Consider the following 26,967-nt stretch of genomic DNA (forward strand, 5'->3'; position numbering starts at 1 on the left):
TAATTTGATACATTTGGGGTTTTCAGGTAAAAACCTGAAGAGTTTTCATATTATTTTATTGAGTAAATCGGATTGGGAAAAAACCCAAGTTATTATAGTACAGGTATGGGATCCATTATCCAGAAAGCTCCGGATTACTGAATGACCATCTCCTATGGACTAAATTTTATCCAAATAATGTTTAAAAATGATTTCCTTTTCTTCTGTAATAATAAAACAGTAGCTTGTACTTGATCCCAACTGAGATATAATTAATCCTTATTGGAGGCAAAACCAGCCTGTTGGGTTTATTTAATGTTTACGTGATTTTCTAGTAGACTAAAGGTATGAAGATGCAAGTTACGGAAAGATCCATTATCTGGTCCCGAGCATTCTGGCTAACAGGTCCCATACCTGTAATAAATATGGCAAAAGCACATGAGTTTGGTTGAGCTTTTTTTTTATTAAAACCATGAGATAAATTCAGCTTTTTAGTAAATAAACCCCTAAATGTCACATAATGGGTCAATACATATTAAACACCTTTATGTCAAACATACATCACAGGGAGTTCCATCTCCAGTGCAGTGGCATAAAAACAGAAATCATGGTTGAAATCAGGCTTGGATCATACCAAAATATATCTTTTACTATAAGAACAAATATACATTATAAAAATGTATGAAATATTAAATGGAATAAATATATTTTGAGCTTGAAATGTTTGTCACATAATAAGTAATTTAATGATGAGTGGATATGATTATTATATACTCCTGTATACATCCTCAGCAACTGTTACCTAGTTGGAAGGGACCACCCTCCCGTACATTGGAACCGCAATTCAAAAATGGGGTGACCCACGGTTTGACCATGAGTTGGGCGGTTCAGGTTGAGATTTGGCCAATCACTGCAGGTTAGGGTTGGAGGTCAGACTGGGGAAAAACACTCCAACACTGCCCCCGAAGATTCCATGTTTTGGAACCAGATGGAAGTAGCATAAAGAGTGAAAAACGCAAGTACTAGTTCGGTGCGGGTCCTGCAATGGCAACGTTTCGCAGTTTAGGGTCGGGTGTGGGTTGAGTTTTTCCTGACGTTCACATCACTACTTCCTAGGGCTCCTTGTTGGATTTACTGTCCTCTTATAAGAAGGTTGGTGTGACAAGATAGTCAAGAGCTGTGGCATGATGTAGTTGTGGGCAGCTAAATGGGGCCATAAATGGCACTGTCCAAATTAGGGTTGACCAGCAGTTAGTTGGTTCGGGTTGAGATTTGGCCAATCACTGTGGGTTAGGGTTGGGTGCAGGTCATATTGGGGAAATACACTCCAACACTGCCCCTGAAGATTCCCTGTCTTGGAACCAGAGGCGCTCATAGATGTTGCGTACAAAGTGAGAAGACGTGGGTACGGGTTGTGCGTGGGTCGTACAATGGCATTATTTTCGTGGCTTAGGGTAGGGTGCAGGTTAGGGTTTTGCGGGTTGAGTTTTTCATATGACTAAAGCCCCTCTTCTGCAACAGTTGTTCATTGTTAGGGGGCTCCATAGGGAATTCATATGTGTCTGCTCTGAGCGTGACTTTTATATTTGGTGACAGTGGTTTCCGAGTGTCTTTTCATATCCTCAATGTGAGAGTTCAAGATCTTCTCGAAGTCGCTGGCTCTCCTGGTTTCCTCCAGCAGGAATTTCTCTGCGGCACAGATAAAAGACTCTCCGGTGTGCGACTGCAAAACAGTAAATAGTAATTGTAGAATTAAAGAGAAAGAAGCAACTGCATCTACTCAGTCATTTTCTGATTTATCAGACCCCTCATCATGCGATGCAGGATAAAGGTGATCAACTTGAGATCCACCTCTGAAATTGCTTTATACAAACACTTGGGTCAGGCAAGAGCCAACAATATGGCTGGAAATGCTGTATTTTATATTAGGTCCATAAGCTCAAGTGGTAGCAGCCCAGATCATGTAGTGTGCATCAGTTGAAAAGAAGAGGTTGAACTCCTGGGGGGTATCATTAGGGACACAAATCTTGCTAAAGGGCCGTGGGAGTCTTGGGCTGGTGTAGAAGGTCAAAAAAATAAATGGTGTCATGTTTGAGCCTTGCCGGCTCACTTTCCAGATCTAGCCTTTCCTCTTAACTCCTGGCTGGCAGGATTCCCGCTGGGAACATGTTGCATGCCCACTAACTCCTAGTTGGAGCCATAGCTGCCCATGTTAGTTACCTCTCTAACTTACACTTCCTAGAGCATAGTATTACACCATGAGGCCTCACACTACCTAGGCTCAGTACCTCTTCCAGGAGATGACTCTACTGCTGCAGTGCCCTCTGCTCGTCTTGCTACCCATGATGCATCTGATGTCACTTCCTGAAACCTTCCCTTATATAACTTACTATTCTCCACCCACCAGGGCTTTTCCCTCACAAGTGTTATCCTCTAGCTTTCCCTAGTGGCAAACCTGAAAATATGTAAAACCCATTACTTAAAACATTTATATTAGACCACTAACATTTTACCCTGAAACAGTTCACCCTCCTGAAAACCAGACATGTCCTGGTGTCTGCCAATTAAACTATTACTGTACATGCTCATAGGGTTGCCACCTGTTCAGTTTTGACCCGGACATCCCGATTTTTTAAAGCGCTATCCGGGTCAAAACTGCCTGCCTGGTTTTCCAAATTAGGAAAACCGGACAGGATTCCCAGAGATTGACGTGGCGAGTGGGCAATCTCAGAATGCCAAATCAAAGCCCTGCCCCTGATGTCATCGGACCAACCCCGATACGTCATTGGCTCGCTCCCCCACGTAATCGTCCTGCCCCATTATGCCACAGCCCCGACCCTAAGTTGCTATGGGGGCAACGCTATATGCCCACCTTGAGTGGGCGATATCAGGCTGAGACGATTGTGGGCTCCAGGGCCCAATAATCGAATCACAATGCCGGCAAGCAGGTGGTCGGGGCAAGGAATGCATCAAGATGTTCCAGTATGTATACGAATGGTTGCTAGTGGACAAATTGCCCTAGCAACCATTCACTGATTTGAATAAAGATTATGAATAGGAGAGGCCTGAACAGAAAGCAAACTATTAAAAAGTAGTAATAACAATAATTTTGCATCTTTACAAAGCATTTGTTTTTAGATGGGGGTCAGTGATCCCCATTTCAAAACTGGACAGAATCAGAAGAAAAAGGCAAATAATTAGAAAACTATATATAAAAAAAATAATAATAAAGACCAATTCAAAAGTTGCTTAGAATCGGCAATTATACAACATACCAAAAGTTAACTGAACTGAAAGGTGAAGCACCCCTTTAAATGTCTCCCTAAATCAAAGTACACACAGGCAGAATACTGTCTGTCTATGTCATCACATTGATATTGTTGGTGGGTGCAGTCACAGGGACTAAAGGGACAACAAAATAATAATTGCAAAGTTTGCTCCGGGTCTAGTAACACGTTCAGAAGCTTGTTTTCCATCAGCAGACCAGCAAATGCACAGTTGCTATGGGTTACTAGAACAGGAACAAACTTTCTATTTATTACATTCTCTTACTATGCCACCAAAAATCTGTAGTGTTAAAGGAGAACTAAACCCTAAGGTACAAGCCATGTAGTCAAGGGCACAGACATCAGATTGTGAGAGTAGTTATTTAATGCTATTTTATTGCTTATCTTACTTCCATTCTTCACCCTTCTTTCCTAGGGTAGGATTCCACGAACGACTTTGTCGCGATCCGACGCGCTGCGACAAAACGCATGCGACAAAAATAAGGTAAGAAATAGAATTGTCTCAGCGTTGATCAACGCTGCAACACCATACGACAATTCTATCTCTTACCTTATTTTTGTTGCATGCGTTTTGTCGCAGCGCGTCGGATCGCGACAAAATCCGGGGGTCGGATTGCCACAAAATCCAGGGGTGTAACTAGAGAGGAAACAGACCCGGCTGCAGGGGGCCCAGGCAGAATAGGGGGCCCCATAAGGCCCTAATTAATGAGCAATTTCAATATATATATTGATAAAAAAGCACAACCTCTGGATATGTTTTGGGCCCTAAAATGAATTTGCTATGGGGCCCAGTAACATCTAGTTACGCCACTGGTAACAACCAAAGGTGGCCAGAAAAGCGTTGTCCTTTATTAACAGGGTTGTTCACCTTTGAGTTAATTGTTATGATATAGAGAGAGATATTCTGAGACAATTTGCAATTGGTTTTAATTTTTTATTATTTGTGATTTTTGAGTTCGTTTTTTTTATTCGGCAGCTCTTCAGTTTGTAATATCAAAAGCTATTGTGATACTAAGCTCTATAGTTCGTATAGGTATGGGTGGATAGAATTTAATTAAAAGTAGAGAGGGGTGTGTGTATGGATGCTAGGTTTTCATTTGGATGGACTTTGTCTTTTTTGCAACCCAATTTAACTATGTAATTTCAGCAGTCTGGTTGCTAGGATCCAAATTCCCCTAGCAACCATGTATTGATTTGAATAAGAGACCGGAATATGAATAGATGAGGCCTGAATAGAAAGATGAATAATAAAAAGTACCAATAAAAAGTAGCCTTACAGAGCATTTGTTTTTAAATGTGGTCAGTGACCCCCATTTGAAAGAGTCAGAAGAAGGCAAATAATTCAAGAAAACGAAGACCAATTAAAAAGCTGCTTATAATTGGCCATTCTAAAACATACTTAATGTTAACTTAAAGGTGAGCTGCCCGTTTAAGAGGGGAATACAGGATTTACAGGGGTAAAGATTCAGTAACAATACTCACCGAGTCGGTGGAATCCTTCAGCTGATCAAAGGCAGAATTAATAGGAATGGGGGGAAACTCCAGGTCGGCATACATGATACTATTGTACAGGCTGAACCATTCACTTTCATTGTCACATTCCTTGTCCGTGACACTGGCCTGGAGTAGAGTGTTCCACGGGCACAGACTTCGCTCCCATTCGCTGGGATTACTTGTATCTGCGCAGTTAGTTGCCTTCAGCGGTGGCAAATTAATTTCCTTGTGAAATGATCTGAAATAAAAAGGAGAGCAAGTTGCGATTTTAACGGCAGCCATAAAGTAATATATTCAGCATATAATAGGGATGCACCGGATCCGGTATTTTGGATTTGGCCGAATCTGAATCCTAATTTGCATATGCCCCCCTAATTTGCATATGCATATAGGATTCGGTTCGGCCGGGCAGAAGGATTCGACTGAATCCTGCTGAAAAAGTCAGAATCCTGGCCGAACCAAGTCCTGGATTTGTTGCATCCCTAGCATATAATGAACATTTTGGGTTAATAAAGCACAAATCATTTGTTTGATTAGGCTTGTGTTGCAGTAAGTTCATGTTTATATTGAGTATACAAAATACAGCATTTCTAGCCTTATTCTATTTTACACTTTCCTTGCCCTTTAATAAATGAGCCCCAGCATCTCATGACTCGTACACTTATATGGCGGCACTTTGTTTTCTCCCTTCATGGCAAGTCCTAATTATACGACACACTCGGCACAACACATAATATTGTGACATTTGCAAGTGCTCCAATTACTGTGATACGAGCAGCAGCTGCGCCGGCCAACTGCACAATATTGAATGATCGTGTAGAATAAAGGCTGCGCTGGAAATGATCAGCAAGTTTGGATACATAAGAAAGGAGCTTCCATACGGAGTCTTCATTATCACACATTTATAATCACAAGCTTTTCCCCCACCACTTTCTCTCCTGAACCACAAAGACATAATTGATTAACATTTCCGTCCTGCTTTCTTCTGTCTCGGCTTTGTTATTACGAGTTTTATAAGAATCCTGTAAGTGCTTCTTACATACAGGCTGAAAGTTCTAAGTGCATCTAATTACAGGATAATGTGAGGTGTGATCATGTGAATAGCGGCTTTCTTTCTATAGACCACCTGCACTTTCCTATATGGTATTCAGGGAGATCCTTAGCGGTGGCAGGGTCCAATGTAAAACAGATGTTGTGAGACCCCATTAAAGGGTACCTGTCACCCAGACATAAAAATCTGTATAATAAAAGTCCTTTTTATATGAAACATGAAATCCAATTTTTTTTTTATATTAAAACATCCATACCTGTTATAAACTTGTATAAAAGTCTCAGCTGTCATAAATTGCCTGCCCCTTCTCTATGCCTTAGGAATAGAGGCGGGGCAGGAAATGACTTTCACTTTCCATTCTGCACTTCCTAGATGTCACTGCTCTCCCTACATTCCCCCTCCCTCCTCGCCATCTAATTGTGTAAGCAGTGCATGTGGATGGGCATCAGGTCCCCCATTCTGGCACATAAACAATATTTTGGCATGATGCAAAGCTTGCCTTAATACCAGTGTTAACAAAATGGCTGCTGCCTACTTGCTGTGATTGTGAATTCCAAGACAATAAAAAAAACAAATTTAAATCATTTTTAAAGTGCAAGTGAAGTTTTTTTTTTTTTTGCTTGACTAACACCATTGAATAAGATTTGGAATTATTTCTTAAGGTGACAGGTCCCCTTTAATTATATCAAGTAAACGTATTTACGCTACATATTATTCTTCCAGTTGCCATTTAAAACTAATTGGCACCCTAGCTATTAGACAACAGTGCCTACCACCTAAAATGTTCCCCGCTTTGAAGGTGCAGGCTAACAGAGCCCAGACCCTGGATTGTGGAAAAATAGCATTATTCATAGAAAAGCCCTGTACTGAGTGGTCCGGGCCCCCACCAGGATGGAGCCTCCAAGTTAGCACACAAAACTTTAATCCTTTGTGGTCAGTTTGGTGCATCCCTAACCATTACTGATACATAAATTAGAGTCCTGCCGTGGGTCGGGTACCCGCGGGTTACCCGCAAAAAAAAACAAAAAACGGTGACCCTGCAGAATGAGGGGAGGATTTTCAGGTGCGGGTATAGATGCGGGTCTGTGGTTTTGGGTCTGATCTTAATGTCTTATGTTATGTACTATTATCTATATTTTACTCTTTTTAAAGTTTTACAAAACTTGTTTCTGCCCGCCCACTTTTGACGATGTCACTTCCGGTTTGCAACAACATCACTTCCTGTTTGATGGTGGTCGGCGGGTTACGGATAAGGCAGTTGTGGATCTGGAGAAAAAAGAAAGGTAAATTCCGCACACCAGCTCGTCAGTTGAAAAACATCATCTTTATTCGACCATATTAAAACACGCTGCTTGACGCGTTTCGGGCTCAGCTGCCCTTAATCATAAGCTTATGATTAAGGGCAGCTGAGCCCGAAACGCGTCAAGCAGCGTGTGTTTTAATATGGTCGAATAAAGATGATGTTTTTCAACTGACGAGCTGGTGTGCGGAATTTACCTTTCTTTTTGCTTCTGTCTGTATATGGCGTGGGACGCCGAAGTTCCTGCACCCGGACTTGTACAACAATTTGCCGGCTTTTGAAAACTACAGAATCTGCGGTGAGTCGGAGCGGTTAATATATCTTCTTCGTTTACTATGAGTTGTGGATCTGGGTTGGGTAGCGGATCAAAGTGGGTAAATATGCGGGCTGCGGTTCCGGTCGCGGGTTTGGGTCTTAGAAATTGATTCCGCGCAGGACAATCTCCAGTGTTCAGGGAATAATGAGGTCCCTTGGGAGATCCCTGTCCAGACCTTCACTGAGTTCATACACATTAATCATAACTGCTCAAAGGCATCATTTTTCTAGATTAACCAACTTCATCCTGGCAAGGCTCTCTTTATAACTCCCACCCCTTCAGCAGGTTTCTTGCCCTTGATCTTGCACTTCTCTGTGTGTTCATCAGCCACAGGATCAGCAATAAGAATGATTTATTGTAGCCACAGACATGACATCATAATTCACACTAGGGAAAAATACATCAGCAAAGTAGCAAAAAGCTTCGGTCACGAGTAGGTCTAGAGAAATAGTCACCATGACAAGTGCAACATCCACTGCCTCAAAACTGGAAAAGTGTCCCCATGTAAAAGTGTAGTGCGGTTGCGTTTCACTAAACTGATATATTTATGGGCAGATTTATCAAGGGTCGAATTGAAAATTCTAATTAGAAACGGTCAAATTTGACTTGAATTTAAAAAAAAATTCTAATTTGATTTTCGAAATTTATCATATTTTGGCCCTTAAAGGGGTGTTGCACCTTTAAGTTAACTTTTAGTATGCTATAGAAAGGCTAATTCTAAGCAACCTTTCAATTGGTCTTTATGATTTATTTTTTATCATTTTTGAATCATTTGCCTTCTTCTGACTCTTTCCAACTTTCAAATAGGGGTCACTGAACCCATCTAAAAACAAAAGCTCTGTAAAGCTACAAATGTCTTGTTATTGTTACTTTTTATTACTCCTCTTTCTATTCAGACCCTCTCCTATTCATATTCCAGTCTCTTTTTCAAATCAATGCATGGTTGTCAAGGTAATTTGGACCCTATCAACCAGATCGTTCAATCTGCAAACTGGAGAGCTGCTGAATAAAAAGCTAAATAACTCAAAAACCACAAATACTAAAAAGCAATTGCAAACTGTCTCAGAATATCACTCTCTACATCATACTAAAAGTTAATTCAAAGATGAACAACCCCTTTAAAGAACTCGAATTAGAGTATTTGCCACCTAAAACCTGTTGAATTGCTGTTTTAGTCCTGGGATCAATTTGCAGTTGTTTGCTGCCTTTCTGACATTCGAGTTTTTTCCAGATAAAAACTCGAATTGAATTCGATTAAAATTCAATTCAAATACAGTTCGAATTTTCGGGTTGATCCTATTCACCCGAGTTTTGAAAATTCGATTTTTATTTTTAATGAATTTCAATTGGTTGAATTTCGAGTTCATGGGAGTTTAAAAAACTCCCATGAATTCGAAATTCGACCCTAGATAAATGTGCCCCTTATTGTGTGACTGCCACTAGAAACCTCCTGTTGTCCAGGACAAATTTCAGCGAAGATTAATGTTGTGTAATGACCACAAAATCAAGACTTTTCTGCAGGAACATACCGTATATACTTGAGTATAAGCTGAGTTTTTCAGCCCCCAAAATATGCTGAAAAACTCTACCTCGGCTTATACTCGGGTCAAGCGCAAAAACGGTCACCGGTGCCTAAGAATAGTCACTTGCGTCTAAGAATAGCCGCCGGCATCCAAGAATAGTCTCCAAGAATATTCGCCGGCGTCCAAGAATGGTCGCCGGCATCCGAAAACAAGACGCCGGAGCAGAAACCCTCAATTTTTTGATTGAAACTTACCAGAAGCTGCTGCATTTCTCACCCTAGGCTTATACTCGAGTCAATTAGCTTTCCCAGTTTTTGGAGGTAAAATTAGGTACCTCGGCTTATACTCGGGACGGCTTATACTCGAGTATATACGGTACTGTTGTTCAGAAGAAGAAAGGGCAACCTGGTCAAGTATCTAAATATTTCCTGAAGCCTGCAGCCAAGTTGTGTGATACACTCGTGCACAAAACAAGTGCCAGCTCAGAGTAGTAACACATACCTGTGCTTTTGTGGTTTGTCGTGCTCTCCACGTTTATCACTGATCCATGGATCAGCCTCTACTGAGTCTGTCTGAGGCTTCTTGTTAACTGGATGTACTTGGGGCATATCCACTATAACATCTTTCTGGTTGAGTGTCATCAAAGTCTGGAAAACAAACAAAAATAAAGCACGCAAATAATTTTGAATAAATGAAAGCTTTTGTATGTGCTTTGAAGAAGACTGTCAGTTGAACCTCTATGAGGCATTTCTATGAAGTTGCTCCATTAATTTTACATTTTATAGTGAATATAAAGGGGTCATTAAAGGAGAACTCAACCCTAAAAATGAATGTGGCTAAAAATGCCATATTTTATATAGTGAACTTATTGCACGAGACTAAAATTTCAGCTTGTCAATAGCAGCAATGATCCAGGACTTCAAACTTGTCACAGGGGGTCACCATCTTGGAAAGTGTCTGTGACACTCACATGCTCAGTGGGCTCTGATTGGCTGTTGAAAAGCTAAGTAAATGTAACAACTTAATGTATCAATTTAGGACAGTTTAGAGGGTCGGCACCCCCCCCCCTTCCCAGAGCTACTTATAAAGGTGAAAATTTAGACTTTACACTTCAATATTAGAAAACGGTCACACATAGAAAATAAAAATAATTAGAAAAAGTCTTTATTTCTGGTGAACTGTCTGAAACCAACTGAACTGAAAAAAGTGTTGGAAGGTGAACAACCCCTTAAACTTCAAAGGGGTGGATCACATTAACTTTTAGGGGCAGATTTATCAAGGGTCGAAGTGAATTCGAGGGAAACTTCGAAGTTAAAAAATTTGAAATTAGAAGTAATTTTTTGGATACTTCGACCATAGGATACTATGACTTCGAATTTACTTTGACTTCGATTCGAAGTAAAAATCGTTCGACTATTCGGCCAATCGATGATCGAAGTACTGTCTCTTTAAAAAAACTTTGACTTCAATACTTCGCCAACTTAAACCTGCCGAAGTGTATGTTAACCTATGGGGACCTTCCAGACCAATTTTTAAAGTTTTTTATATTCGAAGGAAAATCGTACGATAAAATCGTTTGAATCGTACGGTTCGAAGTACGATCGTACTACGATCAGAATACGATGAATAAAATCCTCCGACTTCGAATGTCGGAGGTTTCTATTCGATGGTCGAATTTCGAAGTATTTTCCACTTTGAAATTCGACCCTTGATAAATCTGCCCCTAAGTATGTTTTTTAGTTTTTGAATGAATTGCCTTCCTCTTCTGACTATCCTCAACAGCTTTAAAGTGGGGGTCACTGACCCTATTTAAAAAAACAAATACTCTGTAAGGCTACACATTTATTGTTGCTGTTACTTTTTATTATTCATCTTTCTATTCAGACCCTCTCCTATTCATATTCCAATGCTTGTTGCTAGGGGAATTTGGATCTTTGCAACCAGATGTCTGAAATTGCAAACTGGAGAGCTGCTCAATAAGAAGCTAAATAACATATATAAATAATAAAACATGAAAACCAATTGCAAATCGTCTCAGAATATCCCTCTCTAGATCATACTAAAAGTTAATTCAAAGGTGAACAACCCCATTAACCAGACTCCTTATATGTTATTCATTGTTACAATTAGATTCAGATAATACTTTGGCTATTGCTTGATTGCACCCTCAAAACCTCCCAGTTATCACCTACAGACCCTGTGGAGAGGCAAAATCACTTCCAGGAGTTTTCAGCTGCAGAAGCGACAACGTTGCTTCTCAGGGCACAAACCCCAGCAATTTATCTTGTCTGTCTTATTTAGAGCAAAGACATAAAACTAGCGCTTTGTATGCTCTGCCACTATCAAGGCTTTTTGTCCTAAATTCCTACATTCATCAATCTTCAAAGAAATTCCAGATCCAGATAGAGGGAAGAGCGATTGCTTCAGGACTCATCAAAGGTTTTCTTACAATCGCAGAGCAGAGCATCTTACCCCATGCTCTTAGAATGATTTGGCTGCTGCCAAAAACCGGCCAATTATAGCCGCAATATTTCACCGATCTGTCGTTTGACTTGGATGGGCCAGTGTCAGCCTGCAACCAAGTCTGACCAAGACAAAGCAAACAAGACGGAGCAAGAAAGAAGGAGGATTAGTGAGCAGGCCCACCCCATGTTAAATAGAAGTCTGCACATATATTCTTTTATTAACCCTGAAGTGCCAAGTGCCATCAATTGCTATAGTAGTGGCCAATACACCATGTCCCTGTCAGAATTATTTGTGTCAGTGTTTACATTCACTCCACTGTCGGAATATTTAGTAAGAAATTATAATGTTAAAAAGGGCTAGAATGAAACCTGATTGTTGTGCAAAAGCAATTATGACCCTACAAATCATCTCTGGCTGGAACAGGTATGGCGTACAGATATAGGACCCATTATCCGGAAACCCATTATCCAGAAAGCCTCTATTTTATCCAAATAATCCAAATTTTTAAAATGATTTCCTTTTTCCCTGTAGTAATAAAACAGTAATAAAACAGTAGCATAAGTCTTTTTTCAGTATTTACCAGGGATGACGTTATCCAGAAAGCTCGGATCTTTCCGTAATTTGGATCTTCATACCTTCAGTCTACTAGAAAATCATGTAAACATTAAATAAACCCAATAGGCTGGTTTTGCCTCCAATAAGGATTCATTATATCTTAGTTGGGATCGAGCACAAGCTACTGTTTTATTATTACACAGAAAAAGGAAATCATAAAATAAATATTTGGATAATTTGGATAAAACGGAGTCTATCGGAGAGGGCCTTTCCATAATTCACAGTATTTTGGATAACAGGTTTCTAGATAACGGATCCCATACTTGTGTGTGTGTGTATATATATATATATATATATATATATGTATGTATAAGAGAGAACAATATGCCCATGTAATGTATGGTATCCAAAACTCAGAACTAACTCCAAGGTCCTGGGCACGGCTCACTCTTCTGCTTATAGCAGCCACATTTGGCTTCAGGTGGAGTCCTCCGCCACTCGGATGCCGCCAGGACTTATGTAAGAGGACCAAGGAGAGAGCTCTGGGCACACAAGGGAAACGAACGTATGCGGAAAGGACACAGGAGCTGTCAGCGTGGCGTGAAAACAGGCAGGGTCAATACCAGACGGTCAGTAGCGGTACAAAATCGGATTATGGCAGCAAGGTTGGGTCAGGTGATAGCACAGCACCAATTCAGGATCCGAAGAATAGTTAAAACCAGGCAGGGGTCATATTCAGGCAGCAGAAAGACAAGTCAGGGACAGGCAATGATCAAAACCGGAATAACACAATTGTAAATTGCACCCAGGAGCCTAGAAAAGAACCTTTTTACGTTGGGTAATGGGATATGGCATTTGTGCCTTTGAATTTCGCAACAACCGCAATGACGCCACTCTGCGCATGAAGAAAGCAGAGTCTATCAACTCTACCTGCACGAAACCCAGAAACGGCGTTTGGGATCGGCGATGAGAGGAAGCAGCGGGCAGACGTTTCTGACGCCCCACTAGACCACCAGGTATTCTTAAAGCCCATCTCCTTTCCAAATAAACATGGAGCTCTTGTAGCTGATTCAAACTCATATGTGATAACCATGTTGATTCAGTTCATAAATATCTGAAAATCATTTTTTTTTTTTCTAATTTGCAGCCAGTAAGAAAGTGCAGAGGGAAGAGAACAACTCCAAGTAAAAGCACAGGATAAAAGCTTCTTCATGGTGTAAATACACATAATTCTCATTACTGCAGGAAAAAGATTTCATAGAAATCCTAAGGTGCGATTAAATAAACACATTTCCAAAAACCTGACATGTTAGTGAACATGTTTTTTTTTGTTTGTTTTTTTAATTATGACCACCGGCATGTTTATATAAATCTGTTTAAAATAAATGGAATGTTTATTTACCGGAGCTTATTATATTATGTTCTATTTACAGAGGATTACGACTGCAGGTGACAGGGCATGAAGATGGCAAATGTTTGCTTTCGGAGTAATGCGATGGCAGCGAGGAAGCATTTATGGATCTAAGGGAAGCTCGTACTTATCATATTATGTTGTTTCATTATGTTGTTTACCATATGGGACACGCAGCCAGCTTCACCCACAGCTGCACTGTACATTTCACTGCACATAAAGACGCTACAGAGGAATATACCTGCAGCTCTACTGTACGTCTCATTCAGCCAGGCAGTGTGATTATAGAGGTGCACATCTGTACTGTACATTCTAGGGCTCATTTACATCTGTAAGCACAGGGGACAACTTATTCTCTCGCAAGTTGTGCCTAAAACCACTTTCATTAAAGATACTTGCGTCAAAATTCACTCCTTGCACTTCCGTATAGTTGAGCTGGCGCCGTTGATCCTTTCTACTTTCCATTCTGAAATTGAGAGCTGCTGTGTCTATTGATGCAGGGGAACCTTGGAGCTACTGCCACCTCCACCAAGTGGTGACGGGTTCACATCGCACCGTGCATCAATAGGTGCCGAACACGTGCCCCATGGGTGCAGACATCACTCGCACGGCAAACACCGTAAATGACGCCAAGCAGACTTTGGAACTATTCAGCACAGCTGTGCCCAACCTTGCAGCGAAGCGCACGAGCATTTGCATCCACTTTGGCGAATTGAATACAATTGTGTTGGTGCAGCGCAACTGCGTCACAGAAGTTCGGAGAAAATATTCAGCATTATGGGAAAAAAACCATGGAGACTGCTCTTGCTTACTGGGGCTTATTTATAAAGACTGGGCAAATTTGCACTTGGGCAGTAACCCTTAGCAACCAATCAGTGATTAGCTTTTATTCATCCAGCTGCAGGTTGGACAATGAAAGCAATCATCTGATTGGTTGCCATGGGTTACTGCCCAGATGCAAATTTGCCGAGTGTTTATAAATGACCACCAGTGTCTAATTAAGGATGGCCATACACCATAAGATACTATAAGATTTATCGAGGTCGATAAACGAGCAGATCTTTCCCCCCGATATGCCCACTAAAAGCGGGTGATATTGGGCTAATCCAATTGTTCAGCCCTAGGCAGGCCCGGATTTGTGGCGAGGCCACATAGGCCCGGGCCTAGGGCGGCACATTTTTGGGGGCGGCATGCCGCCCAGCCGCTCTGTGGGGAGCCTGTGCTCCCCAGTGCTCCGGCGCTCGCACGCTGGCGCTTTTGCGGCCTAGGGGCGCCCGCCCAGCGAATCCGGTGCTGGCCCTAGGGCCAAACTATCAGATTCCAATGGCAGGAATAGGTGCTGCCAAAACGAGGACTGCATCAACTAGCCAGGGACACCAGGGGCCCACCCAAAAATCTTAGACCAGGGGTTCACCAAAAGACTTTATATCAGGGGCCCACTCTCAGTACTATTATAATTCCTCTCCTCACGCAACCTCTATTCTGCTAGTCTCTTCTCTTTACATACTATGATCTATTATTCCATCTATTTAGTTTCTTTGTTCTCATAGAAATAGGTAATGGCCATGAAATATGCCAAATGTTTTGAAGCAGGAGGGCCCACTGACACCTGGGCCCACCGGGAGTTTTCCTGGTATCCCTGAGGGCCAGTCCGACACTGCAACTAGCTGATGCGGCCTTTGATTGGACAGGAGATTCAAACCTGCCTGATCAATATGTGGCTGATTTTTGGCTCGATATCAGTCAGGGAGGACTGGCAGGCGGCCCCATGAACGCACATAAACTGCCAAACCAGTCAGAAGGGCCGGATTAGTATGTTAAATCTGCCCATGGTGCAACCTTGTGTTTGGATATGCAAATCAGTTACATAAGTGCATATCTGTTCTGTACACTATATTCTGCCTAGGGTTGCCAATTATCTGTTTTTTGCATCATTTTGCATCATTAGCTCTGCCCTGATGTCGCACACCCCACCCCAATCCAATAAGAATTAATTATATCTTAGTTGGGATCAAGCACAAGCTACTGTTTAATTATTAAGGTGGCCATAGACATAGAGATCCGCTCGTTTGGCGATGTCACTAAATGGGTGGATCTCTCCCCGTGGGCCCTAGGGCCCAATGATCGGATCATAATGCATCCGGGTGGTCGGATAGCGGGTCCGCATACAGGCACAGATGCGGCCGCTATCTGACGGGATTTTTTAACCTGCCCAATCGAGATCTGGCCGACTTTCGGCCAGAATTCGATCGAGGAAGCCCGTTGGATGGCCCCACACAGGCCAATAAGCTGCCGACTTGGTCTGTCAGCAGCTTTTATCAGCCCATGTATGGGGGCCTTTACAGAGAAAAAGAGAATCATTTAAAATAAATTGGATTATTTGGATAAAATGGAGATCGGAGATAGCTATTCCATAATTCAAGCTTTCTGGATAACGGATCCCATACCTGTAGAATGCATGCACAGCAGCGAGAAGAAAGAAGAAGCCGGAAGACCGACTAACCCTCCGTGGTGCTCGCTGGAATAACCCCGGGCTGGTGCAGTTTTGTGCTGATAGAAGCATCGGCCCGGGGTGTCAGGTAAGTAAATGCGATCACTTAGGGGTGCCTAACTTTTGGCAACCCCAAGTATAAAAGTACTTTCCTTCTCCTTTAAGCTCAGCTTTGTTTCTCTGTACAGGAGGTTGGAGGGCCACCAAGGGAGTTGTATGGCCCCAGTCTTATTTGTGGTGGGAGAAATAATTGGGCCACTGCATGTAAAAGGTACTTCTTTCATGTTAGAATCAATGAGTATAGGTAGAAATAAGACACAAGCTATAGGTAGTAACAGCCCTGCAGACATCCCCCAGATCAATACAAGCACTAATTTGTCATGAAAAACATAAGAGCTTCATCTCACTTTCTATGCGGCTCACGTTGCAGGGGGGGGAACATTCGCCGCTTTTCTGCTTTTGAATAACGAGAATAAAAACAACAAAGCGTGTAATTTGCATACCTGTCGGTTCGGAGTTCCTTTCAGTTCCGACTCTCGCTCCAGGCGAGAAACTTTCCGGCTGATGGTTGCTATAGTGACATCTTTCTGATTAAGCTTTGCAGTCAGGTCAGTGATATCTTCCCTCAGTCGTTCCAGGTCACTGTTTTTGGCTTCCTTTTGATGCAGATCACTTTCAGCCTGATAATAATCACACACATTAACAAGAACATCTGCTTTAGATCCAGATACTGAGACAGGAGAACTGCTCCAGCCTTGGACACGGACCAACTTACTCTTCTCCGCACTAAACTGTAGTTTATTCTCTGTGCTACAGTAAGTAATGTGTATGTATTACTGAATTGCATTCTCTTATCCTCAAAGCTGCTCAGTGTCCATCTTTGCTTCGGATTAGGGCAGAGGTTTTCAGAATTTGCAAGTTGAGGCCCCAGCAAACTCCATGACTTTAGGGGGCAGATTTATTAAAGGGATACTGTCATGGGAATGATCAGATGAATCAGTTAATAGTGCTGCTCCAGCAGAATTCTGCACTGAAATCCATTTCTCAAAAGAGCAAACAGATTTTTTTATATTCAATTTTGAAATCTGACATGGGGCTAGACATTTTGTCAATTTCCCAGGTACCCCTGGTCATGTGACTTGTGCTCTGATAAACTTCAATCACTCTTTACTGCAAGTTGGAGTGATATCACCCCCCTCCCAGCAGCCAAACAAAAGAACAATGGGAAGGTAACCAGATAGCAGCTCCCTAACACAAGATAACAGCTGCCTGGTAGATCTAAGGCTAAGGCCACACTAGGCGATAGCGCCGCGATTTTTTTAAGCCGCAATCGCTGGGGAAACTTTTGCGCTGGCGTCTATGGGGAATCGCGTAAAATCGCCAGCGTAAAAACACACGCGGCGATCTTTTTTCTATTGTCGCTCGAAATCGCCTAGCGAGGCAATTTCGAGCGACAGTAGAGAAAAGATCGCCGCGTGTGTTTTTATGCTGGCAATTTTACGCGATTCCCCATAGACGCCAGCGCAAAAGTTTCCCCAGCGATTGCATAAAAGTCGCGGCGAAAAGTCGCGGCGAGTCAAATCGCGGCGCTATCGCCTAGTGTGGCCTTAGCCTAAGAACAACACTCAATAGTAAAAACCCATGTCCCACTGAGACACATTCAGTTACATTGAGAAGGAAAAACAGCAGCCTGCCAGAAAGCATTTCTCTCCTAAAGTGCAGGCACAAGTCACATGACCAGGGGCAGCTGGGAAATTGACAAAATGTCTAGCCCCATGTCAGATTTCAAAATTGAATATAAAAAAATCTGTTTGCTCTTTTGAGAAATGGATTTCAGTGCAGAATTCTGCTGGAGTAGCACTATTAACTGATGCGTTTTGAAAAAAACATGTTTTCCAATGACAGGATCCATTTAAGAGTCGAATTAAAAATTCGAATTTGAACATTCTTTTTTTTTTTTTTTGCTCTAAACTGTCACATTCTACTAGTGAATTATCCAAACACAATTAGATTTTCTAAATTTATCAAACTCTGGCCCTTTAAGAATTCGAATTCAACTAGTCGCCGCCTAAAACCTGCCGAATTCATGTATAAGTCAATGGGGTATATTTATCAAAGAGTGAAGTTAATCGTGAAGTTCCGCCACTAGAGTGAAATGCCGCCACTCCCCATTCATTTCTATGGGATTTTTAAAGGCGTATTCATCAAAGGGTGAACTTTCACTTTCACCCATTGATAAATACGTCTTTCAAAATCCCATAGAAATGAATTGAGAGCTGCGGAATTTCACTCTAGTGGCAGAACTTCACTCTTTGATAAATTTACCCGAATGAGAGAGATCCAGTGAGCCACATCCAAATGTTATAAGAGTTGAGGAGCAACACAAGCATGAAAAAAGTTCCTTGGTGGTACCAAATAAGGTTGTGATTTGGTAGACCCTATGTGGACTGGCAGCCTACAGGAGACACTGTTTGTCAGTACATCTGATTTTTATACAACCAAAACTTGCCTCCAAGCCTGGAATTCATCACCTGCTTTGAGGCCACTGGGAGCAACATCCAAGGGGTTAATGACCAACTGAGCCACTGGTTGAGGATCTCTGCTTCAGAAGATGAGGAAAAGAGCTTTAGCGGTTCCAGGTTGGGCTACTACTAGGCAGGTCTTGGTTGGGCGCTTGTCTACTGAACTATACCTCCAGGTTCAGCACCACAGTTTGAAAACCACTAGATAAGACTAAAGCTGGCCATACACCTAAAGATACTGCCTGGTAACCAATCAGTGGAAAGCAAGAGAGCTGAAAAGCAGGAAGTAGTGTTCTGGCTATTATGTTACACATCCATTCACTCTAGCTTTTATACTTTACATTTTTGGCTAACTAACTGTATTAGATATGTTTTATTTTGCACAGCCTATCTATTTACCCAGTTTTTACTTTTACATTGAACTGTTCCTTTAAAAGAAAAATGAGACCCTGTACATACGTAGGATTTATCTTCTATTTACAGACAGTTAAGCATCAGGGTAAGATTCAGCTTTGCATGGAAAATACCTTCCACGCATATTGGGATATTATTTGGCTAAATAACTATATTAGAATTTTTTATTTTTATTTTACACAGCCTATCTGTTTACCCAGTTTTATTTTTGTACTGAACAATTCCTTTAAGTTTACAGTCTTTTCAAATTCAAAATACATTAAATATAATCTCTGCACCAAAGTGCTCTACTTCCCTACTCTGGGATCTGCCAGATTTTCCTGCGGTTACCTTGGTTCATGGAATAATAACGTAACCATCAGGAAAATTATCCCCTAGAAGTGCTGCATCTTATTGCTGAAAATTACAGGCCAGAAATGTTGTCCTGTGATGATTATAGATCCTTCTGCCAAGCGGCATATTCTCTTCTGCAAACAAAGATTCCTAAAACGCCGGCTCAATAACTATTTACTCAAATCTTCCTTTAGTGTGAAAGGAACGTGTTTCAAACAATCTGTCATTTCCATCTGTCTCCCTGAAAGGAATGCGGCTGCTCTTCCACTGCTCTACCATTATTTTATACCAAAATAAAGCAGCTTGTTTTTGGAGCGCTATCAAGCAAAGCAGATTCCCCCCCAAAAAACACTTTCACAAAAGAAGAATATATTAAAGGGTGGTTCACCTTTGAGTTAACTTTTAGGGGCACATTTACTAAGGGTCGAATATCGAGGGTTAATTAACCCTCGATATTCGACCCTCAAAGTAAAATCCTTTGACTTCGAATATCGAGGTCGAAGGATTTACAGCAAATACTTTGATCAAACCATTCGAAGGATTTTAATCCATCGATCGAAGGATTTTCAAAAAAAGCTTATGGGGAAGGTCCCCATAGGCTAACATTGGTGCTCGGTAGGTTTAAAGGGATACTGTCAGATACTGTAAAGAGTGATTGAAGTTTATCAGATGACTTGGGGCAGCTGGGAAATTGACAAAATGTCTAGCCCCATGTCAGATTTCAAAATTGAATACGGGGCTAGACATTTTGTCAATTTCCCAGCTGCCTCCAGTCATGTGACTTGTGCCTGCACTTTAGGAGAGAAATGCTTTCTGGCAGGCTGCTGTTTTTCCTTCTCAGTGTAACTGAATGTGTCTCAGTGGGACATGGGTTTTTACTATTGAGTGTTGCTCTTAGATCTACCAGGCAGCTGTTATCTTGTGTTAGGGAGCTGTTATCTGGTTACCTTCCCATTGTTCCTTTGTTTGGCTGCTGGAGGGGGAGGGAGAGGGGTGATATCACTCCAACTTGCAGTACAGCAGTAAAGAGTGATTGAAGTTTATCAGAGCACAAGTCACATGACTTGGGGCAGCTGGGAAATTGACAATGTCTAGCCCCATGTCATATTTCAAAATTGAATATAAAAAAAATCTGTTTGCTCTTTTAAGAAATGGATTTCAGTGCAGAATTCTGCTGAAGCAGCACTACTAACTGATTCATTTTGAAAAAAAATGTTCTCCCATGGCAGTATCCCTTTAAGATCTGCTTGTTTAGCAAGGTCGCCAAACGAGCGGATCTTAACCCCATATGCCCACTAACGGTATGTGTATGGCCACCTTTTATCTGTCAGCAGCTTATATCTGCTTGTGTATGGGGGCCTTTATACTTTGGTCTTAATGCTATGCAAGGGCTCTCGAACTCCCTCTCCCAGGCTTATCAGTGAAAATCACTTATTTGAAAAGAAAAATAAAACAGATTCCATTAAAATTATCTTTATGCATTTTCCTTATATTAGCTCCACAAAAAAGTACAACATTTTGGCATTTTAAATAGGTTCTATTAGGAAAATCGTATTGGAAGAATATATTGGGAGCACTTCGGCAGGGGTGATTCAGATGACATTACGCTTATAGTCAAAACTGACAGAGAAAAAACAAACTAAGCAAAGTCTAGCCCTTGTATTTGTGATGGGATTAGGGTTATGGCCAGAACTGAAGGACACTGCAATGTTAGAACAGGCAAACTCATGGAAAAAGTACAAAACCTCCAAGAAGTTTAATAATTTTCAATGCAAGAGATCTTTAGCACAGTGATCCCCAACCAGTAGCTCAGGAGCATCATGTTGGTCACCAACCCCTTGGATGTTGCTCCCAGTGGCCTCAAAGCAGGTGATTATTTTTGAATTGCTGGCTTGGAGGCAAATTTTGGTTGGATAAAAACCAGATGTACTGCCAAACAGAGTCTCCTGTAGACTGCCTGTCCATATAGGGCCATGAAATAGCCAATCACAGCACTTATTTTGCACCACCCAGGAACATTTTTCATGCTTGTGTTGCTCCCTAACTCTTCTCACATCTGAATGTTGCCAACGTGTTACAAAGGTTGGGGACTCTCGCTCTTGCATTCATATCTTTACTACTTAGGAATATAGTAAAGGAGGAATTGAGTATGCCAGTTAGTGGCTGCAAAAGCCACCGGCTTAGAGTACAACTTTATGAGACAACTTGATAGCATATTACACAATACCTTCAAAAAACATTTTTTTGAGACTCACTACGTATATGAGGAGGCCCAGGTGCTCTGCCCTAAACCTTCCGCTTAAGGGAACAGATATCACTGTGTTGTTTGTAGAGCAGGCACTCAAAGAGCAATCCTTCAGGCAGTTGCAGTATTTATTGAACTACAAGCATGGATTACAACCTTACGCGTTTCATGTTCTCACAAAAGTTAATCATAGCCTACGATTAAGGGGGTTATTTATTAAAGTCCGAATGCAAAAAACAGAAAAATTTGTGCTTTTTTACTATAGAATCCAAATTTTTAGTGGAAAAAATCCAAATTCTTCGGCATTTATTATACCCCGAGGATGGAAAAAGTCTGAATCCGAAAATCTGGCATCTCACAACTGCCGAGGTTGCATATAAGTCAATGGGAGAAGTCCCGAAGATATCTTGATCTGCCCTGGGTTTTGTGCAGTAATCCGAAAGATTTTGTGGTTTGCGGGCAAAAATCAGAGTCAGCAACGTAACTAGAGGGGGGCGGGCCCTGGCGCAGGACGCGCCGCCGGGCCCCCCTCTGTACGCCCGGAACTGGCCTGAATAAGCCGTGCGCGAACTGGTGTGGGGGCTTAAAGGGGTGCGGGCCCTGGCCCAATCGCACCCCCTGCTCCCCCGGTAGTTACGCCACTGATCGGAGTTCTGGAAAATCCATACGATTTCACAATTTTTTGGGGTTTTTTCCCACACAAAACACTTTCAGGAAAATGTATTGATAAAAAAGGGGAAAAAACCGGTGCGGATTAGGTTGGAGTATTTTTCAGAAAATAATGAGATATATTCGTACTTTGATAAATGGGCCTACCCGTTTTGTGAGAACATGAAACACGTAAGGCTGTAATCAGGACCGCCATCAGAAATCGCAGGGCCCCATACGACAACATTTCCTAGACCCCCTGGGCTACACCCACCGCAAGCCCCACCTACAGGTCCGCCCTCCCCACCACACAGTAAAAAAAACAAAACAAAAAAAAAAAACAGTAGAAAAATATTGGTGGCTAGATTTCCCACATGTTAATAAAAAAAAAAGAAGATATTGGTGGTCAGGGCCCCCCATAAAAAAACGTTTGTGGCCAGGGCCCCCCCATTAAAAAATATTGGTGGCTAGGAGCCCACATGAGAAAAAAAATTGGTGGCCAGGCCCCTCCCCCCACATTATAAGAAAATTGGTGGCCAGGGCCCCTTAAACGTCCATGCCTTCCCAAAGTCAGCAGCTCTCAGAAAGATGGGGGGCCTGGCTAATCGAGTAAGTGTGGCGTGGCTGGGCCCCCCTTACCCTTGGGCTCCCCTTCAACTCTCCCCCCTGTCCCCCCCTGATGGCTGCTCTGGCTGTAATCCAGGCTTGTACTTCAATAAATACTTTTTTAACTGCAACTGCCTGGAGGATTTGCTCTTTGAGTGTCTGCTCTAGAAACAACACGGCAATAACATGATAGCACACCCTCACAGGAAGGTAATATTAATACAGATTAACGTAGAAAGGGTCATGGATAATTTGACCCTTGATACAGTAGAAACCCCATTTTAAATTTTCAAGGGACCAGAAAAAATTGGTGTAAAATCCAGGAAAATGTAAAATGAGGGAAATGTATTCTGCATAATATATAGGTGGGACCACAAAACTACAATGTAAAATAAGGGAAAACTTCAAATCAGGGGATGTAAAATGGGGGTTCTACTGTATATTGCATTGCCAGAGAAGCGGAGTCTAAAGATGAAATACGGAAAACTCCGGGATAACAGCAGTGTTATTACTGTACTGAAATGCTGTAGATAGTTGGAATAAACAAGTGCAAGTGATTCATAACTGAAGATGTGTGGGATAAACATAGGACTAACCTAAGAATAAATGTAACAGCTTTAAAAACACTAATGGAATTGGCAGACTGTACTGGCCATCTGTTCTGTATCAGCTTGGAAGTTACGAAAATGGGTTGCACACTAGTTTGCACAGTACAGGTATAGGATCTGTTATCCAGAAACCCGTTATCCAGAAAGCTCAGAATTACAGAAGGCCGTTTTCCATAGACTCCATTTTATCCAAATTTTTAAAAATGATTTCCTTTTTCTGTGTAATAATAAAACACTCGCTTGTACTTGATCCCAACTAAGATATAATTAATCCTTATTGGAGGCCAAACCAGCCTATTGGGTTTATTTAATATTTACATGATTTTCTAGTAGACTTAAGGTATAAAGATCCAAATTACGGAAAGATCCATTATCCGGAATACCCCAGGTCCCGAGCATTCTGGATAGCAGGTCCCATACCTGTACCTATAGAATAACTGCAATAACTTGTGCACCAGATCACTGTATATAATATGTCAGAAGGAGGTTCCAGTAACTTCCATGATTAGCCTTGGGCACCAATGAATGTAGGAGTTTCTCAGCAGGGGACTTACGGGGGAATGTAATAAAAATCGCTAACAGAAAAACTATTCGCAATGCGAAAAGTTATGCCTTTGCGCGAACAAATTTTGCTTTGTGCGAATTTAATATAGCTTTTGTGAGCCCGGAAACTGTTTATCGACCACTTCCGACAGTGAAAGACCGTTTGCGAATTTTATAGTTTGCGCCAATGCGCAGTCAATGTAATAAAACTTCTTACTGAAAAAGTCGTTATGTTTGCTCCAAAAGATTACGACACCTTCAAGCACTTCTTATGGGTGCGCAATTAAAATTCGCGATGCGCAATTAAAATTCGCAATGCAATAACAGTTTAAGGAACAATATTACATTGCGAGATGTGGATTTTTAGTCTTATTGGTGCGAATTGTTTTGCTCTTTGCGACTTTTATTACATTCCCCTGCATGTCTTATAGGCTCAAATGATTAAATTTGTGCCAAGTGTTTGTGCAGAGTTTGTCCAAGTTGTATGTGGCCATATGTGTCTTTTCCCAAATCTGGCAAACCCTATATCCATCAGCCGACATATAAAAATTGTTGCGTGCATAAAAATTGTCTCACCTCAAAATTATTTTGACACCTATTGAAATTTGGACAAAAAAGTTGTGCGTGTAATAATTGTCACGCGTCAAAATAATTTTGACGCCCATTGATTTCGATGTGTTTCTCAAATTTTTCGGAGTTTCACTAATGTTTTCGGAGTTTCTCAGATTTTTCGGTGAGCTCAGGACAGATTTGCCCATCACTACACCACACCTCTTATAGACTGTTTTCCACTTTTGGGCAACTGTAAGTAGGCATTTCATTCTGATGTATTAATTGGTTATTACCTGATATTGCTCAGATTTGGAATGGTTAAAGCTCTCGTGTTCTGGCTCAGCCTTCATGCAATTCATTTGTGGATCAGCTACCTGGAAACTTGAAAAAAAAAAAGGAGAAAAAAAACAAAAGTGGTTGCTTTGGGTGTAATGTAGAAAGAGCCACACAATTTCCTCTAGGTCTAGTAACTCATAGCAACCAATCAACAGACCAGTTGATGCTAAATGCTTGTTTGCTATGGGTAACTAATCCTGGAAGGAACTGTTCCTGATCTAAGGTTGTTGGCATGCAGATTGTCTCAAATCTAAAGCACCAAGTGGAGTCCTAAGCGATTTCAACATATTTGTTCAAAATAAGGCGCCATTTTCAGGGAGGTTTAAAGACACTAAAAAGATTCTGCTGTCGGCCCCATTACTTTGATTTACATCAATGATTGTCAACTTTCTTATAGTATTCGTTTACTTGATTCAGGGCACCAGATTCCATGATGGAGTACAGTGGCATAACTAGATGTTACTGGGCCCCATAGCAAATTAATTTTAGGGCCCCCAGCATATTCAGAGGTTGCCCCGTTTTGCCAAAATGTATAGAAACTGCTCATTAGTTAGGGCCTCATGGGGCCCCTTTTAACTCCTGGGCCCCCCTGCAACCGCAGGGTCTGCTTCCTCTGTAGTTAATCCCCTGATGGAGTAATAACCCCACATACACATACAACATTGTGTGGGCATTTTGCTCCCTTTTCTACAGTGACACTGATACGGGCAAATTATATGCCGTTATGTTTGTCATTAGAACTGCTTGTTGTTAGCCATTCTGACAATAACCATGCACATTAGCATGTATTTAAACCTTGCAATTGCTAAATGGTTTTGCCTTGCTCTGTCTCTCCCAGTGTCAGTGCCGAACTAGTTGTCGACCTTCCATAGCCCAAAGACTTCTTGTCATCTACTCTTCCCAGCATCAGCTGTCCCATTTTCAGCCTGTTGACGCCTTATACATAATCCTTATTGCTCCAGTTTTCACAATGGCATAAAAATAGAGTACAGTCCATTTCTGCTGGGTACCTTGCCTCCTTTCCTTGTGTCATCTTATGATTTGCCCAATTTGATATTTCGTTTTGCAACTCCAACTCCAGGGATGGAGCTCTCAGGAGGTCGTCTCGTGAATGAAGTTCCATCTTGGCCTTATAAAGTTGAGCTTCCATGTTCTGGGGGGAAACATGATACAGAAGGAATTATGTGTCACGTATGATAGTCTATAACAGTGATCCCCAACAAGTAGCTCGTGAGTAACATGTTGCTCTCCAACCCCTTGGATGTTGCTCCCGGTGGCCTCAAAGCAGGAGCTTATTTTTGAATTCCAGGTTTGGAGGCAAGTTTTGGATGTATAAAACCCAGGTGCACTGCCAAACACAGCCTCACTGTAGGTTGACAATCCTCATAGGGGCTACTAAATGGCCAATCACCGCACTTATTCGGCACCCCGGGAACTTTTTTTCACGCATGTGTTGCTCCCCAACTCCTTTTACTTCTGAATGTTGCTCACAGGTTCAAAAGGTTGGGGATCCCTGGTCTATAAAGTCATTGCATTGCAGAGAACGAGGCAAGTTCCTCTCCTATGTAGACACATTCATTGATCTAGGATGATATACTATATTGACTGCAGTCTGCTGTACTAATTTGCCCATGAGTAGTCCCTATGTGGCCTAGGGATGCACCGAATCCACTATTTTGGATTTGGCTGAACCCCCCCATCCTTTGTGAGAGATTCAACCAAATACCAAACCAAATTTGCATATGCAAATTAGGGCTGGGAAGGGGAAAACATTTTTTACTTCCTTGTTTTTGTGACAAAAAGTCTCATGATTTCCCTCCCTGCCTCTAATTTGCATATGCAAATTAGGATTCTGATTCGGTTTGGCCGGGCAGAAGGATTAAGCAGAATCCGAATCCTGCTGAAAAAGGCCGAATCCCAAATTGAATCCTGGATTCGGTGCATCCTAATGGCAGGACTTGACGACGCGATTGGTGCCGACAAGTCGCAGCGTTTTCATCCGACAGTCGGATAAATGTAGTTGTTGCGACTTCTTCTTCACTTCCGTTTTCTTTAAAACATCAGACAAGTCGCATGCGTTTAGTCGCATTACGACGTGTCGGCTCCAATCACGTCGTCAAGTCCTGCCCTTAATGTGGCATAGTAAATGTGTTCCAAGGAAGGATTTACGATGTTTCCGACCTACAGCTTAGACCATATACCATATGTTTTTATCGATTGGGTTATTTGGATCATTTACAAATACAAGTGAAAAATTGCTGCCTGAGACTCCATGATGGAGTATTGA

General features: G+C 41.7%; 1 protein-coding gene across 1 annotated transcript in view; it reads right to left on the reverse strand.

Annotated features, from left to right (window-relative positions):
• Positions 1-405: 405 nt before the first annotated feature.
• Positions 406-26,967, reverse strand: part of deup1.L (deuterosome assembly protein 1 L homeolog) — a 54,094-nt gene continuing 27,532 nt past the window's right edge. The window contains exons 8-13 of the mRNA XM_018247783.2: positions 25,691-25,833; positions 24,638-24,725; positions 16,377-16,553; positions 9,452-9,597; positions 4,749-4,998; positions 406-1,702 (exon numbers count right to left, since the gene is read on the reverse strand). Coding sequence (XP_018103272.1) covers positions 1,532-1,702; positions 4,749-4,998; positions 9,452-9,597; positions 16,377-16,553; positions 24,638-24,725; positions 25,691-25,833 — 975 coding nt within the window. The 3' untranslated portion in view covers positions 406-1,531. The remainder of the gene's footprint in view (positions 1,703-4,748; positions 4,999-9,451; positions 9,598-16,376; positions 16,554-24,637; positions 24,726-25,690; positions 25,834-26,967) is intronic.

The sequence above is a fragment of the Xenopus laevis genome, chromosome 2L (assembly GCF_017654675.1).
Source record: "Xenopus laevis strain J_2021 chromosome 2L, Xenopus_laevis_v10.1, whole genome shotgun sequence".
NCBI classification, from domain to species: Eukaryota; Metazoa; Chordata; class Amphibia; order Anura; family Pipidae; genus Xenopus; species Xenopus laevis.